Genomic DNA, 14,919 nt, shown 5'->3' on the forward strand with positions numbered 1-14,919 from the left:
TGGCATGTTATGAATGTGCCCCTTTTCAATTGTGAATGTGTATAGAAGAAGTTTCTATTCGGTTGCTCCTAGTTTCGATGAACCGATTTTGAAGGAAACGGCTAGTGATGCTTATTGCCCGTGCATCATACTCTTTTTCGTCCTGAAATGTAAGACATTATTGAGTTCAAATTTTGTACTAAAATGTAAGGCATTTTAGGTTGAGAGTGAATGAACCATTTTAATTGTACATCGTTTTCGGGTTTTTTTTTGAAATACTGTTTTTGGGTCTTTTCCAATAGAAAAACGTGCATGTAGCCATGTATGGGGAGGTGCATATGGAGAAAGTACATAGGAAAGAGCATGGTACTTTAATAAGCATATATTTAATTACTCAAATAAAATTCTAATGCTTAATAATTAGGGGTATTAGAGTCTTTTTTCTATCTTCATAATCTGTTGGGAAAATCCTAAAATGACCTATATTTCAGGACGGAGGGAGTAAGCGTAAAAGTTTAACAGAATTTCCATCTTTGCCAAACATGTACTATTGGGAGTATTTTAATGTGCACATAAAAAACATGGTTGGACTAGTTGTAGTGCCCAAGTGGCATCCGATCCGTTTTGCACGTAGGAGTACTCTTTTTTTTTTTGAATAAACACGTACTAGTAGGAGTACTCAACTAAACACAAGCCCAGCACAGCAGAGTGGCCCGGCCCCGGACGGACAGGAGGAGCGCTGGAGCCCACGCAGTCCCCGCGAGATCCGAATATTCTGCGGCGCGCGGCGCCGTTAAATAGGCGCCTCCCCGGGCTGCCGGGATGGAACTATCCCGAAACCAACGGACCGCGACGACGAGGAAACGGATCTATGAGTGAGCAGCTGAGGCGCGAGTACGAGATCGGCGAGGAGATCGGCCGCGGCCGCTTCGGCTTGGTCCGCCGCTGCGCCTCCCGCGCCACGGGCGAGCCCTTCGCCGTCAAGTCCGTGGACCGCTCCGCGCTCGCCGACGACCTCGACCGCGCGCTGGCGGGGCTGGAGCCCAAGCTGGCGCGTCTGGCGGGCGCCGGGGGCGCCAACCCGGGCGTCGTGCAGGTGCGCGCCGTGTTCGAGGACGAGGCCTGGACGCACACCGTCATGGACCTCTGCACGGGGCCGGACCTGCTGGACTGGGTCCGCCTCCGCCGCGGCGCGCCCGTGCCGGAGCCCGCCGCGGCCCGCGTCGTGGCGCAGCTCGCCGAGGCGCTCGCGGGATGCCACCGTGCCGGGGTGGTCCACCGCGACGTCAAGCCCGACAACGTCCTCCTCGACCTGGACGATGACGACCCCGCCGGCGAGGAGGACGCGGCGCCGCGGGTGCGGCTCGCGGACTTCGGCTCCGCCTCGTGGCTCGGCGCCGGCGCCGGCGGGCGGGGCGCCGCCGAGGGGCTCGTGGGCACCCCGCACTACGTGGCGCCCGAGGTGGTGGCGGGCGGCGAATACGGCGAGAAGGTGGACGTGTGGAGCGCCGGGGTGGTGGCGTACGCGCTGCTGTCCGGCGGCGCGCTGCCGTTCGGCGGCGAGACCCCCGCGGAGGTGTTCGCGGCCGTGCTGAGGGGCGGCCTCAGGTTCCCGCCCGCGCTGTTCGCCGGGGTGTCGCCGGCGGCCAAGGACCTGATGCGGCGCATGATGTGCCGCGACGTCTCCAGAAGGCTCTCCGCCGAGCAGGTCCTCCGTAAGTCGTTCGGACGATCGCTCTCCCCCCTTCCTTATCTCGACTCTGCCCTGCATTTGGAATGCTTAGAATTGCTATTACCCATTATTAAATCGTAATCCAATCGGACACCAGCAGATCATGCGCCGCCGTATCTTATCTGCCTCCAACAACCTATCTAATCCTGGATTTTCTTTATAAAAAAACGAATATGCAGGGCACCCGTGGATCCAGAGCGGAGGGGGCGCCCAGGAGGCGGTGCAGCCGACCTGAATCCAGGCAGAAGCCGAGACCAATCGGCGAGTGTTCTCCGGAGCCCGACGAGTTTTTGTCCATATCGATCGACGTCTCTGTATATCCAGGTACGCGACCGCGGCGAGGAGCGGTGCGGAGGAGAGCGTCGCTTCGCTGCGCGCCTGCGCCTGCGCCTGCGATCCCCGCAGGGGAGGGGAGTGACAGTGGTGGCTTTCGCCTGGGCCGTGTTTTTCTCTTTTGCTTTTGGGTCTTTTTTTTCGGCCGCCCTCTTTGCTCGGCAGAGAGAGGGCACAAGCTGTTGTACTCCCTCCGTTCTAGAATATAAATATTTATTGATTTTTACTGATCACATCTGATCATTTATCTTATTTAAAAAATTTATAAAAATATAAAAATAATTATAATATACTTAAAATATATATGATGATAAAATATATCATAACAAAATAAATAATATTTTTATAAATTTTTTGAGTAAGATGAATGGTCAAATGTGAATCGCGAAAGTCGATAAATACTTATATTTTGGGACGGATGGAGTAATAATGTGTTGTGATCTGATGCGAAGATGTATGTAGTACGGATGCCTAACCGCGCATGTACAAATGAATAAAAGTGCTGTTGCTAATAGATTTGTCTATAACTTTGTCCGTTCCGGCTTTGAAATGAAAATTTTGAGGGGGGTTCGGATGATGCATCCCGTGGATATGTGTAGCCCGCCTTATTTGTAATAATTGTGGACTGATACATTTCTTTGGAGCGGTTTGAAATTGGAGGTTTTTTCATTATCTAAAAAAATAAAAAAATATGTTTTTGGTAATGACAGGTACTCCAGTAGACTACTAATTCTATTAACAATAAATTTTTTTTGGCAATCGTCAAAACACACTTCTCTTTTCTCGAATGGAGAGGGTTACTCCCTAAACCACCGTATCGTCTAAATAATCTGCTATAGCACTTACTATTAAAAATGTAAAAATTAATTGATGATGGAGAGAGAAAATATATAAGATATGAAAGATAAGCAATTTACTGGAGATGCTTTTATATCCTTTGGCAACGCTTCAGGCATCTTTTTTTTTCTCCTTCCGGTTCGTTTTCGATTGGTGATCGCATATGCATCTACCTATACGGGGAAAGAAGCATTAACCCTAGTTAATTAGGCTTGGTGCAAACCCCTCTACCGCGCACACGGGGCACATCCTGGGTTTATCCTCCCCCGCCGGACGAGCCGTACCAGCTCGTATGCCTTGCTTTGTCCTGGCCTTTCTGTGCTTGCTTGGCTTGCAAGCGATCCCAAGCGGGGAAATGGGGAATCCGCATCGCTCCTTGCAAGACCGACCCAGGCAGCTGGGGTCGTTGTGGCACACCACACCTCGGGTGTGCCGAGTGCCGACTGCGTGGTGAGCTTAGTAGTTGGGCGGACAAGCGGAGTAGATACGATACGTACCTGCCCCTTATTGCTTGCCCTCTCCTTTTCACTTTTCAGCCCAGCATCGTGCACGCCCGGAATATGAGCAGCTACGGCTCCGATCGATCCGATTTAGGGTGTTTGGCCGGGCTTCGCCGGCTCCGGCTTCACTGGCTCCTCCACTTCTGCAGTTGACTGTAGTATGAAGCAGATTATTTCAACTCCGCGCTACAGTGCAGTACAGTGCCGGTTACTGCAGTGCGGAGTCGGAGCAGCGACGGACAGAGCCGTCCCAAACAGGCCTTACACTACTTAACTGCCCCGACCATGCACACTATGTACGTGCTCGCAGAGTATGTAATAAGCGCCTTGATGAAGATCTTGACGACGTTCACTGCACAGCGTCTTCTTTTGATTCCGATATGACGCAACGCAACGCGTGGGGAAGCAAGAAAGTGGTTATGCCCTTATCACCTTGCTTCGCGTGATTATTCGTTCCTCTCGTCCCGCTACTTCTTCCTAATTTACTACTAGTAGCTAGACGATATGATATGCTTAGACGAATAATCCTATCCTTTGGCGCGCACGGCATATGCTGGGTTTATCCTCTCCTCTCCTCTCCTCAGCGGTGCTGCTTCTTTTCTCAAAGACTGATACGTTCCTGCTCGTATTGGTTGGCCTCCCTCTGCTTTTCATCCCGCCAATACGATGCTGCCGTAAGATGCAGGCCGTGGACATGGACATCCGGCACGCTTCCCTGTCCCTGCTAATGCTGCTGCTGCTTTGTTTCCCCGTTCTGAACGAGAAGATGACCCATTGTTGCTCTGCCAACAGAGTTTCAGGCCCCCCTGTAACGCTAGCGATCGATGATTCACCGAGAATCTGACCGATCACAGTCCCGCAGGTGTAAGCAATACGGCCTCATTAGACAATTATTTATAATTTTGATGATTGAGTGACAGCATAATTAATGCGACTAATAAAATTTGTGAGATCATATTTATAAGATTTTTAAGTTCTATGAATATATTACAACATATCAAATTCACTGTCGAAACGCCATGTCCAATCTATCGTCGAGACGCAAAGACCAATCTACCGTCAAGATGTCAAGTCCAATCCGGCGTAGAAGTGCTAAAGCACAGTAAAAATCCAATCCGCCACGATGAATTGGACAAAAAAATGCAGAGTCAGCTGCACCGGTTAAACCGATGTTGTACACATAGTCACAAAGTTCCTGGGTCGACCGGGTCAAGGAACGGGGTCGAGGGTCGAGGGTCGTCACTTTATAAAATTGTGGTACGAAGGGGGTATACCTCTATGGAACGATAAATTATTATGTGGAACGCGACCCTGATTCATCCGGGTCGATATCTTCGGGTTGATGCGTCTTTAAAAGGACAAAAAGTCAAAAACTATATATATGTGCGCTAATGAAGAAACTAATCTGCACAAGCATATAAGAAATGTATAAAAATAGTACATTTAGACCATAGTACACGTACTCGGCTCATTATCTAACAAAAACCACACCAATCCACTGTTCTTAACCTTCTTATCCCAATTAAATCTGCTAAATGGGGTTGTGACCCCTCTCAAACCGGAACGCGATCCAACCTTGAATGGGACACTGACCCTCTTCGACCTCGACCCTCGAATCGGAACGGCGTTCCCGGGTTGTGGGACGAGGCATCCACCCCGAATCCTGTGACTATGGTTGTACCATCGGTTTATGCCGGATACAACGACGCCTCCGCATCGGTGTAAGTTTTGGTGCCTGATGGGATCAAGTCAGAAATGTTCTGAGGCACCGGTTTAACCGACGGATCACTTGAAAGTATCGGTGCATTCAGTGTACGATTACTCAGAGACGATGTCAAGCCCACCGGAGCAAGTATCGGTGCAATAACGTCAGCAGAAAGGAATCAAGAGCAACGGATATGTAAAGATCAAGTATCACCGGTTTAACCGACGCCCAAATATCGGTTTAACCGATGATCACAAGTGGTGTTGCAGCTGTGTCAGAGAAACTAACGGCTACTAGTCGGTCCAGAGTGATCGGTTTAACCGATGCCATACCATCGGTTCAACCGATGCCTTCGCAGAAAAAGGCCAACGGCTACTCTGAGTTAGAGGGCTATATATATGGGCACCTCCGGCCATTTTAAGCTTGCTGGAATTCCTAGAAGCCTTATACACATCCAAGAACACCTCCAAGCCATCCAAGTGCAAATAGATCAAATGCTTAGTCATAGCACAAGCTTTGTGACTGTTAGTGCTAGGATTAGCTCCTAAAAGAGTGTGAGAGCAAAGTGTTGCACCTTGTGGCTGGTTCTAGAGTGAACCAAAGCTTGTATCCTGGTGCGCCGGCCATTCTTGGAGTCTTGGTGGCTCGCCGGCATGTCTTCAACCCTCCGGCTTGGTGTGGAGTGGCGTCGACGATCTTGTGCGGTGGACGTGGAGACCCCACCCTTTGTGAAGAATCTCCTTAATGAAAAGCGGGATCAAGGTGACCGTGATTGTGTTCACGGAAGAGACTTGATTACCGAGAAGCAATACTCTTCGTGAGTACTTCAACAATATGGATGTAGGGGCGTCTTTGTGGCAATCCGAACTACGGGATAAATCCTCGTGTCGAGAGTTTGCTTCCTCTCATCCCTCTTATTTAAGCTTTCATATTTCTTTATTGCAACTTGTGTGACTTTACTTTCTTAGTGTAGTATCTTGTCAAAATTGGACGGTAACTTCCTTCATGGACGGCCTGTTGCTGCCACACATGTCCAGGCATTGTTTTGCTAGTTCTGCAAGCCCTCTGACCAATTCAGCGCTCTCCTGCCCCTTTATGTGGTTCGGCAACACCGCGCCAAGATTGTTCTCCTTCATGGAGAACAAGAAATTTGATGCTAGGCTTCTTTGCGTCTCAGGTCCATCCAACTTCAGAGGTTCCTGACCGGTGAGGACCTCCAGAAGGACAACGCCGAAGCTGTACACATCGCTTTTCTCTGTCAGTTGGCATGTCTGCATGTATTCGGGGTCAAGGTAGCCACAAGTGCCTTGAACCATAGTAACATACTGCTCTTTGTCGGAAGGAGCTAGTATGGAGGCTCCAAAATCTGACACTTTTGCCATGTAATTACCGTCAAGAAGGATGTTGGCGCTCTTCACGTCGCCATGAATGATTGGAGGAGATGCGTATGAATGTAGGAAATTGAGTCCCTCGGCTGCTTCATGAGCAATCCTCAAAAGGGGGCTGAAAGAAATTTGTAATGCTTGGTTCTTGCCATGGATAAGTTCAAACAGTGTGCCATTTGGGATGAACTCGTAGACCAAAATTGGAACCTCCAGCTCAAGGCAACAGCCCACGAGTTTGACAATGTTCTTGTGATTGATCTGAGATAGTCTAAGTAGTTCTTGACCAAACTCATTCTTTTGCCTTTCGTCGATAAGTGCACACCTCTTAATTGCAATAGGCATGTTGTCTTTAACTATCCCTTTGTAGACCATCCCGTGCCCCCCTTTTCCAATGACTCTGCTCTTATCGTAGTTGTTTGTGGCATGTATAAGTTCACCTTCTGTAAATACCGTGAAAGCAAGACCCTTTTCTAACTTCATCCTCTCGAATAAAAGCATGCCGCCATGCTGCCGAAAATGTTCTTGCTTAACTTTTTTCAGTTTTCTTCTTTGGAGGATCATGTGGCCAGAGAAGGAGGAAATCATGAGAACGAGAAAGCCAACTGTAACTCCTGCATGACAACATCAAATGAGAGCGTTATTGTTTGAACACTTCCATTTGATCTTATTTGTTTGTTGAGGTTATAAACCATTTATCTATGATTCTCCACACATTGTAAGAAATTAGAAACCATGTTAATTAGAGCATTGTTGGCAGCTGATATTTCATATATGAGATGAGAAATTAGCTGTATAGCTAACGGATGGTCTTACCTATTATTAGGCCCGTATCAGGGTCACATGTTCTGTTTCTACCAGAAAACTTCCTTCCTGCTCGACATGAACACCGGTATCCTCCTTCCGTGTTATGGCAGATGCCACCCGAAGGGCATGATGAGCTGTCTTTACATTCATCGTAATCTGCAGTAAGGTGAGAAGAACTAAGTTCAGTAAATGGACAGTTTAAACCACTGGAGGAGAGACGGAAGACATTGTAATTTGAACATGTATGCATAAACAATATGTGATGAGAACAAAGTCGAATCGGTACCTTGGCATCCACCTGGAAGATAAGGGTTGCCTGAGTACCCTTTGGAGCAGCTGCACACGTACCCTGGCCCGTTGGATGAATCTGCACACTCGCTGTTAGTGCTGAGGCATGCGTAAGTGCCTGTCTTGTTCCGCCTGGCCACCTCACACGAACTCTCATTTCTTATCGCCCAGTCCAGAACCATGGGTACCTGCCCAGCATTCGTGTCGTTGAACGTGTTGATGTGAGTGGTGCTGAAGTTGAACGCGGCAGCCTCCATCAGCACAGCGTAGTTGCACTTCCACATCCGGCTTGTGTTGGCACCGATCTGGAAACCGACCCGGTAGGTGCTCATCCCCCTTGGTATCGCTGTTTGGCAGCAGCCTGCGCCTGAGCAGGAGCCGTTCGTCAGCTCAGACACCTTGCTGCACGTCGACATGCAGTCGCTCAGGTAGCTCCGGTTCCTGCTGTCGTCGCTGTCAGAGATGAACCCAATTGTGTTGCACCCGATGACGATGAACTTGTTAAGGGTGTCGGAGAAGCGGTAGGGCGTAGGGCCTGCGTTGAACCCCCAGAAACGGCCCTCCATGAGCCCGGAGGCATTGTAGCAGTATGTCGCGATGTTGTTGAGTACTTGAGCACCCGGATCGTGCTTCGGGTCAGTGAAGTATCGAGCAGCTCCAGATGATCACGGATGAACGGCTTGGAGATGCCGTCTTCTTGTACCTCGCAGCTGACGTTGAAGTATGGTGCCAGCGAGCACTCCAAGCCGATGCCGAACGGGTACTGTACCTCAACGTTGCTACACTTCTTTTGGCATTGAGGACTAGGAAGCGCAGTGGTAGGGGCAGGCTGTGCCGCTGGCAGAAGTAGAAGACCAGCACCAAGCTGCAGAAAGCGCACTTCCATCCTCCTCTGTATATTCTCACACTTGAGTTGAGCTTTGCGGAGTTCTACCCTTCAGAAACTCTGAATAAATTCAGATACATGTGGATTATATTAAGATATGAGTTCCTCCTTGTTGACACCCAAAATTGGCACGACTAAGGTTTTCTGGGCAATCTGGACAGACCGGTCAGACCTCTCATATGAACCAGTCAGACCAGTCTAGGCAAGTTTGTCAAATTGCAAATTGAACTGCACCATTGTGTAGATCTCCTCGATACGATCGAAATGCATATATAGAACGTCCAATTCAGAGTCCGGATGAGGGAGTTATGTCTCCCGGAAAACCTGCACCCCGGTCTGACCGCTCAGACCGGTCCAGGGCGGTCAGACCGGTCCAGAGACCGGTCAGACCAGTCCGAAACGCCCAGTCCGAGTTAGGAGTTGTATTTTGACACGGGATTTGATAGGGTTCCGACTCCTAACGGGTACAGACCTCCCCACCCTATATATATGAAGGGTCACTGCCGATTGAGGGTAATCCCAATCGATTCACACATTTATCCTTTATTTTTTACCTACAAACCCTAACTTTTCCAACCCCATTTGCTGTTCTTCGCTCGTCCCTATGGCGTTCGAGGATGTTCTGAGTAGCCTGCTGATCTCAGAGCAACCCTAGATCCACGAGCTCCGACGGGGTCCCTCCCGACCTCGAGGTTTTAGGTCTTCGCGGCGTTCTCTGTAGAACCGGTCTGACCGGTCGCCATAACCGGTCTGACTGGTCTGTGAGCAGGGAGCACGTTGGTGAAGATCGTGTCGACGATCAATGCGCGTTCTAGCGCATTCGAGTGTGTTGGCGCAAATTAGTGTCAACACACTTTTTGGCGACTCCGCTGGGGACAGATTAATCTGGTTTTTAAACCGATCTAATCTAGTTCTCAAAGAAGATGGGCGTCATCACCGACCTCGACGAAGGCAACATCTCCACATCTATCGAGGAACTCAGCGAGGAGGAGCACCAAGAGTACTTGGTGGTCAGGGAGCACTTCAAAGCACAATTCTTGAAGGGATTCAAGAAAAATCAGCAAGGCCAGGTCACAAGGGTTCAAGACTTCGTGATGCCCTCCTTCACTCTCAAGAATAAGCAAGTCGAGGTAACAAGCAATGTAAACACTTCATATTCCGACTTGTTTAGCCAATTATCATCTATTATGGATAAGAAAACTGCTGATATATATAAGCCCATGAATGATTTAAAAGATCAAATAGATATCATGAAAAAAGGCAAATTCGTAGATGATAATTGTGCTTTCCAAACTGCTAATTCATCGGCTACGCCAGCATCTGTTCAAGAACCACTATATGGCATGCCGACGAACTATTTTGCAGGGCAAACATCACCATTGCAGCTGGTACAGCCGAATGCGGCTGGACCGGTCAGACCGGTCCAACAGACCGGTCAAACCGGTGCGATGGTGGTCAGCCCAGTAACATCTACACCGAACATGTCTACTCTTTGCTCGGCAATCCTTAGCCTAACCAATGAGATGACAAATTATGAGCAGCCTTCTCCTTCACAAGAATCTGGTTCTCCACAAGAACCAATTTTTGTTAATGTACATGAAAATTCTGTGGGGCATGCACCGATAAGTTCGGTTCAGACGATGGTATAGGATAATCTTATAGAACATCGTCTTACTTCAGTAGCACAAGCATCCACGAGTGGTAGATGCAAAGCCGATCCCACTAGGTTAAAAGAGGATCCGGCTAGTGCGATAAAAACTAAATTTGGTGTGGATATAGGTAATTCTATATTATACCAAAAGCCATATCCTACTGAATTTGATTTAGTTTTTTTCCTGCTGGTTGGTGTGTTCTTGATTTTGTAAAATTTAGTGGTGATGATAATAAAGCACCTTGGGAGCACATTGACCAATATATCTTACAACTGGGAAAAGCTGGTTTTCATGAGGCTTTGCGCATTGACTTATTTTCATTATCTTTGACTGGAACCACTTTTTCTTGGTTTTCTTCATTGGCCCCGAATTCTATTCAATCTTGGAATCAGTTGGAACGTATGTTTCATGATCATTTTTATAATGGGCACAATGAAGCTAAACTGTCGGATTTGTCATCAGTTAGGCAAGGCCAAGATGAGCCTGCTTCGGATTACTTCCGAAGGTTTAAAGATATCAAAAACCGATGTTTAAATTTAACAGTTTCTGAAAAGGAATTGGCTGATTTGACTTTTGATGGTTTGCGTTCTTATTTGAAAAAAAAACTCGAAGGCTTTGAGTACTACACTATTAATTATTTGCACATGAAAGTCTTGGGTTTAGAATTTAGACTCCAGAACGCAAAAGATGCCCATAATACTCATCGGTCCATACATGTTGATTGTAAATCTAATTCGGATGATGAGAAAAAGGAATTTGCTAAATTCATATGGCCATCAGAAGCTAAGCCATGTTCTTGTTCATCGCTTAAACCGATTCCGAAGAATCGGCAAGAACAAGTTCATTTCACATTTGATGTTTCTAAGTGTGATCGCATATTTGATGAATTGCTTAGAAGAGGAAACATCAAGTTGTCACATGTCATACCGCCACTTGAGGAGCTAAAGCAGCATGCATATTGCAAGTGGCATAATACTTTTTCTCATGCAACTAATGATTGCAATATCTTTCGTCGAAAAATCCAATCGGCCATTAATGAAGGACGATTGGCAATGCATGAGGTAAAAGATGACAAGGCGTCATTCCATGTCCATACGATTGATTTGGATAAAGCCAAGGTACTCATTTGGCCGGAACAAGCCGAAGGAGCAAAAGGAAAAAATGTTATCATTGGTGAGCCAAGGTCGATAAATGTCAATGACAAGGTTCGGGTTAGGGAAGTAACGATGGAGAAGACTCCTGATGGAGAGGAGTCACTAAAGATCATTGTCAAAGCTTTAAGGCCCGGAGGGCAAGAGAGTTCCTCACAAGACACGAATCGGCCTGCTGCCCAGGCACGACCGGTCAGACCGGTCGCCTCGACCGGTTAGACTGGTCAGGCAAAAAGCCGACCCAGAACTTTCAAGTCTAAGCACCCGGAAGAAGGTACTAGAAAGGTTAATGAGTCAAAGGTGCATGAGAGTTTTACAAAGCAGAAGCTCACCTTTGCTCAGCTACTGAACAAGTACACAAAGACCGTTCCAAAAGATCGGCCACTAGAAAAACAACCAAGTTCACCTCCGCGTCAAGGCAAGCATTCTTCTCCTAGGGGAGAATCCAGCAAGCGTAGGGGTGATAGCACTACAGTGTTGCCTCCTCAGAAAGTGTATGCTGCTACGTCATGGGCGTCACCGGCATCGAGTTTTTCTTGTCCTACATGGGGGCATGAAGGAATTTGGATGTATTGCTATCCGATGCTATACCCACCATCTCACCACAGGGAGGAGGATCATAGAAGGCTTGTGTTTAGCAAGGTTTCATGACCAGTGCACGACTGATTGGGACCCCACCAATCAGGTCAGAGGCGGCAGCCTGCACCGGTCAGACCGGTCGCCACTGACCGGTCAGACCGGTCGCCACTGACCGGTCAGACCGGTCTCATCAGAGACCGAACAAAACACATTCTCCAAGACAGGTTTACCGTGTCAAGGAGAAGAAAGAAGAGGTACAACCCACTATTGATCCAGAGAAAGCTAAAACCGATGATGTTGTGCAAATCGGCAATATCAAAGTGGTTGTCAATGATGCGGGTACAAGATCGATGGTTTTTGGTAATCGGTCAATCCTTCTATCCAAAGGCCGATCATGGCTAATGATCATGAGGCTTGCAGCAGTAACTCGACATCAAAGTACTTTCAACCAAGATGGTGTCCTTCAGGGTTGACTCGTACTCAAAGAAGGAAGCTGCAGCGTATACGTGCTCAAGAGAAGAAGAAAAAAGAGTTCAAGAGGCTAAGAGACAAACAATCCAACCACTACAGACCAATGGTCCCTCAAGGCAAGATATGGAGGGTCAAAGCAGTTGACCAGCCAGTGCGACCGGTCGAACCGCCTCAGGAGACCGGTCTGGCCGGTACAAGCAACCGGTCTGACCGGTACAAGCAACCGGTCTGACCGCCCAGAGCAACCGGTCAGACCGGTTGTGGTTGCAGCAGAACAGAAAGCCGAATCGGCAATGCCTATTTCGGTTCCTTGCGATGGAGAAACACCGCTAATATTCTCGGTACAAGGCAATGAGGAGCTAGTGGATCATGAGGCTACACCAAAAGAGCAGCAATATGGAGCTCGACGACATTTAAGTGCTTGGGGGGCAAAATATTAGCAAATGATAATTTACCTCATGAAGTTTCTATACAACAGATCAGTTTGCAAGGGGCTCTCAAGACTTTGATCATGTATTTGAGGTCTTGAGCTGGTTGAAAATTGCAACATCAGCGGATAAAAGCCGAATTAGAAGTTTTTCAATTCGAGCTAGAAAATTGGCAAACTATTTGTAATAAGGCATATTGATGCTCTTACTTCTATTCTTCGGTTAGAGAATGAAACCGAATTTACTTGGGGGGCAGAATAGCAAGAAGTCTTTGAAAAGATCAAGGTTTATTTGTCTTCACCACCTGTGCTCAAGGCGCCTAGGAGAGGAGTTCCTTTCAGGCTTTATGTGGCTGCTGAAGACAAGATCATTGTGGCTGTTTTGACTCAAGAAACCGAAGACAAGGAGTATGTCATCGCTTATATAAGCCGACGACTTATTGATGCGGAGACAAGGTATACTCTTACTAAGAAGTTATGTTTGTCTCTCTATTATGCTTGTACCAAATTGAAGCATTATCTACTATCTAGTACTTGCATAGTAGTATGTCAAACCGATGTGCTCAAGCGCATGTTACAAAAGCCGATTTTAAATGATAGAATCGGTGAGTGGGCTTATGCTTTAGTTGAATATGATTTGGCTTGTGAATCCTTGGAATCTATGAGAGGCCAAATCATAGCGGATTTCATTGTTGAGCATCGGATTAATGATAAGCATGCTTTGAGAATCAGCTATGTTACTTGCACACCACGGAATTATATTTCGATAGATCGGTTTGTGATGATGGTAAAAGAATTGGTGCTGTCTTGATTTCTCCAAGTGGTGGTATTCTGAGTTCTCAAACCGATCAAAGGAGGATTGCATAAATAATCAAGTTGAGTATGAAGCCCTCTTATTTGGCTTAGAATTTTTGCAATCTACGGGCGTGAAACGTGTTGAAGCCTTTGGTGATTCACTTCTGATGGTGCAGCAAGTATTCGAGGTATGCTAATGATAGAATGAATATTTAAATGCATATCTTGACAAGTGTCTCAATGTTATTTCTTCCTTTGATGAATTTGTTATAAGATATATACCAAGGGAAGATAATGGACAGGCCATTGCTCTGGCTAAGCAAGCATCTAGCTAATCAATTATGAAGAAATATTTTCATATTTGAAAGCCGATGCAAGCAAAGGCCAAGTTGCAGGTTCTGGACGAACCGGTCCAACAGGTCGATGCAACCGGTCTGACCGGTCATGAGACCGGTCTGACCGCCCAGATTACTGGAAATACCAATTCGGCTATGAAAGGTGATTCATCACTAAAGCCGAAGATCAGGACTAGAGGGTTCATATGATCTCCTATCTAAAGATCCTGGTCGTGATGCAAAAAGGGATATTCGGCGGATGACACTAAAAAACATTTTAGTCAATGATAAGCTCTATCGTTGAATAGTCAAAGATTTATTTCTTAAATGTTTGAGCTCGGATCAGGTCAGAGTTGCCATGAAGAAAGTTCATGAAGACGTTTGTGGTACACATCAATCGGCTCCCGGAATGAAGTGGTTGTTTGATAGAGCCGGTTTGTATTAGTATACCATGAACTTTGATTGTTTCAAGAAGTATAAAAGAGTGCGAAGAGTATCAGCGGTTTGGTGATTTATTATTAGTGCCCGCTGTGATGATACATCGTATTATCAAATCATGGTCATTCCGAGGTTGAGGATTGGATTTCATTGTTCAAATTAATCCTCCATCTTCGAAGAGGCATTGCTTCGTGTTAATTGCTACAAATTATTTTACTAAATGGACCGAAGCAGTTCCTTTGAAGGACATAATTCACAGCCAAGGTTGTATATATTCAGGCTTGTCTCACTTATACAAGATGACATGGCCGATATATGATATCGTCCTTCAAAGCACGACATGATTGGTGCGTAGGTGCTTCTCGTTGTTCAAGTGCATTTTTGGGCTTGGAGATATATTTCTTAGTACGCAAGCTTTAATAAGAAACAGGGGGGCATATGTTGACACCCAAAATTGGCACAACTAAGGTTTTCTGTGCAATCTGGACAGACCGGTCAGACCTCTCATATGAACCGGTCAGACCGGTCTAGACAAGTTTGTCAAATTGCAAATTGTACTATACCATTGCGTAGATCTCGTCGAGATGATCGAAATGCATATATATAACATCCAATTCGGAGT

The 14,919-nt window shown here is 46.9% G+C and overlaps 1 protein-coding gene and 1 pseudogene across 1 annotated transcript; one reads left to right on the forward strand and one right to left on the reverse strand.

Moving 5' to 3' along the window:
- The first annotated feature begins 792 nt into the window (after positions 1-792).
- On the forward strand, positions 793-2,137 carry LOC120683757 (phosphoenolpyruvate carboxylase kinase 1-like). Its single transcript, XM_039965834.1, has 2 exons — positions 793-1,694; positions 1,891-2,137. Exons 1-2 carry the CDS (start codon positions 851-853, stop codon positions 1,944-1,946), a joined length of 900 nt encoding a protein of 299 aa, XP_039821768.1. The 5' UTR covers positions 793-850; the 3' UTR covers positions 1,947-2,137.
- Positions 2,138-6,066: 3,929 nt separating this feature from the next.
- On the reverse strand, positions 6,067-8,449 carry LOC120681213 (annotated as a pseudogene).
- Between the last annotated feature and the right edge of the window lie 6,470 nt (positions 8,450-14,919).

Source organism: Panicum virgatum, chromosome 7N, assembly GCF_016808335.1.
Source record: "Panicum virgatum strain AP13 chromosome 7N, P.virgatum_v5, whole genome shotgun sequence".
Lineage (NCBI taxonomy): Eukaryota > Viridiplantae > Streptophyta > Magnoliopsida > Poales > Poaceae > Panicum > Panicum virgatum.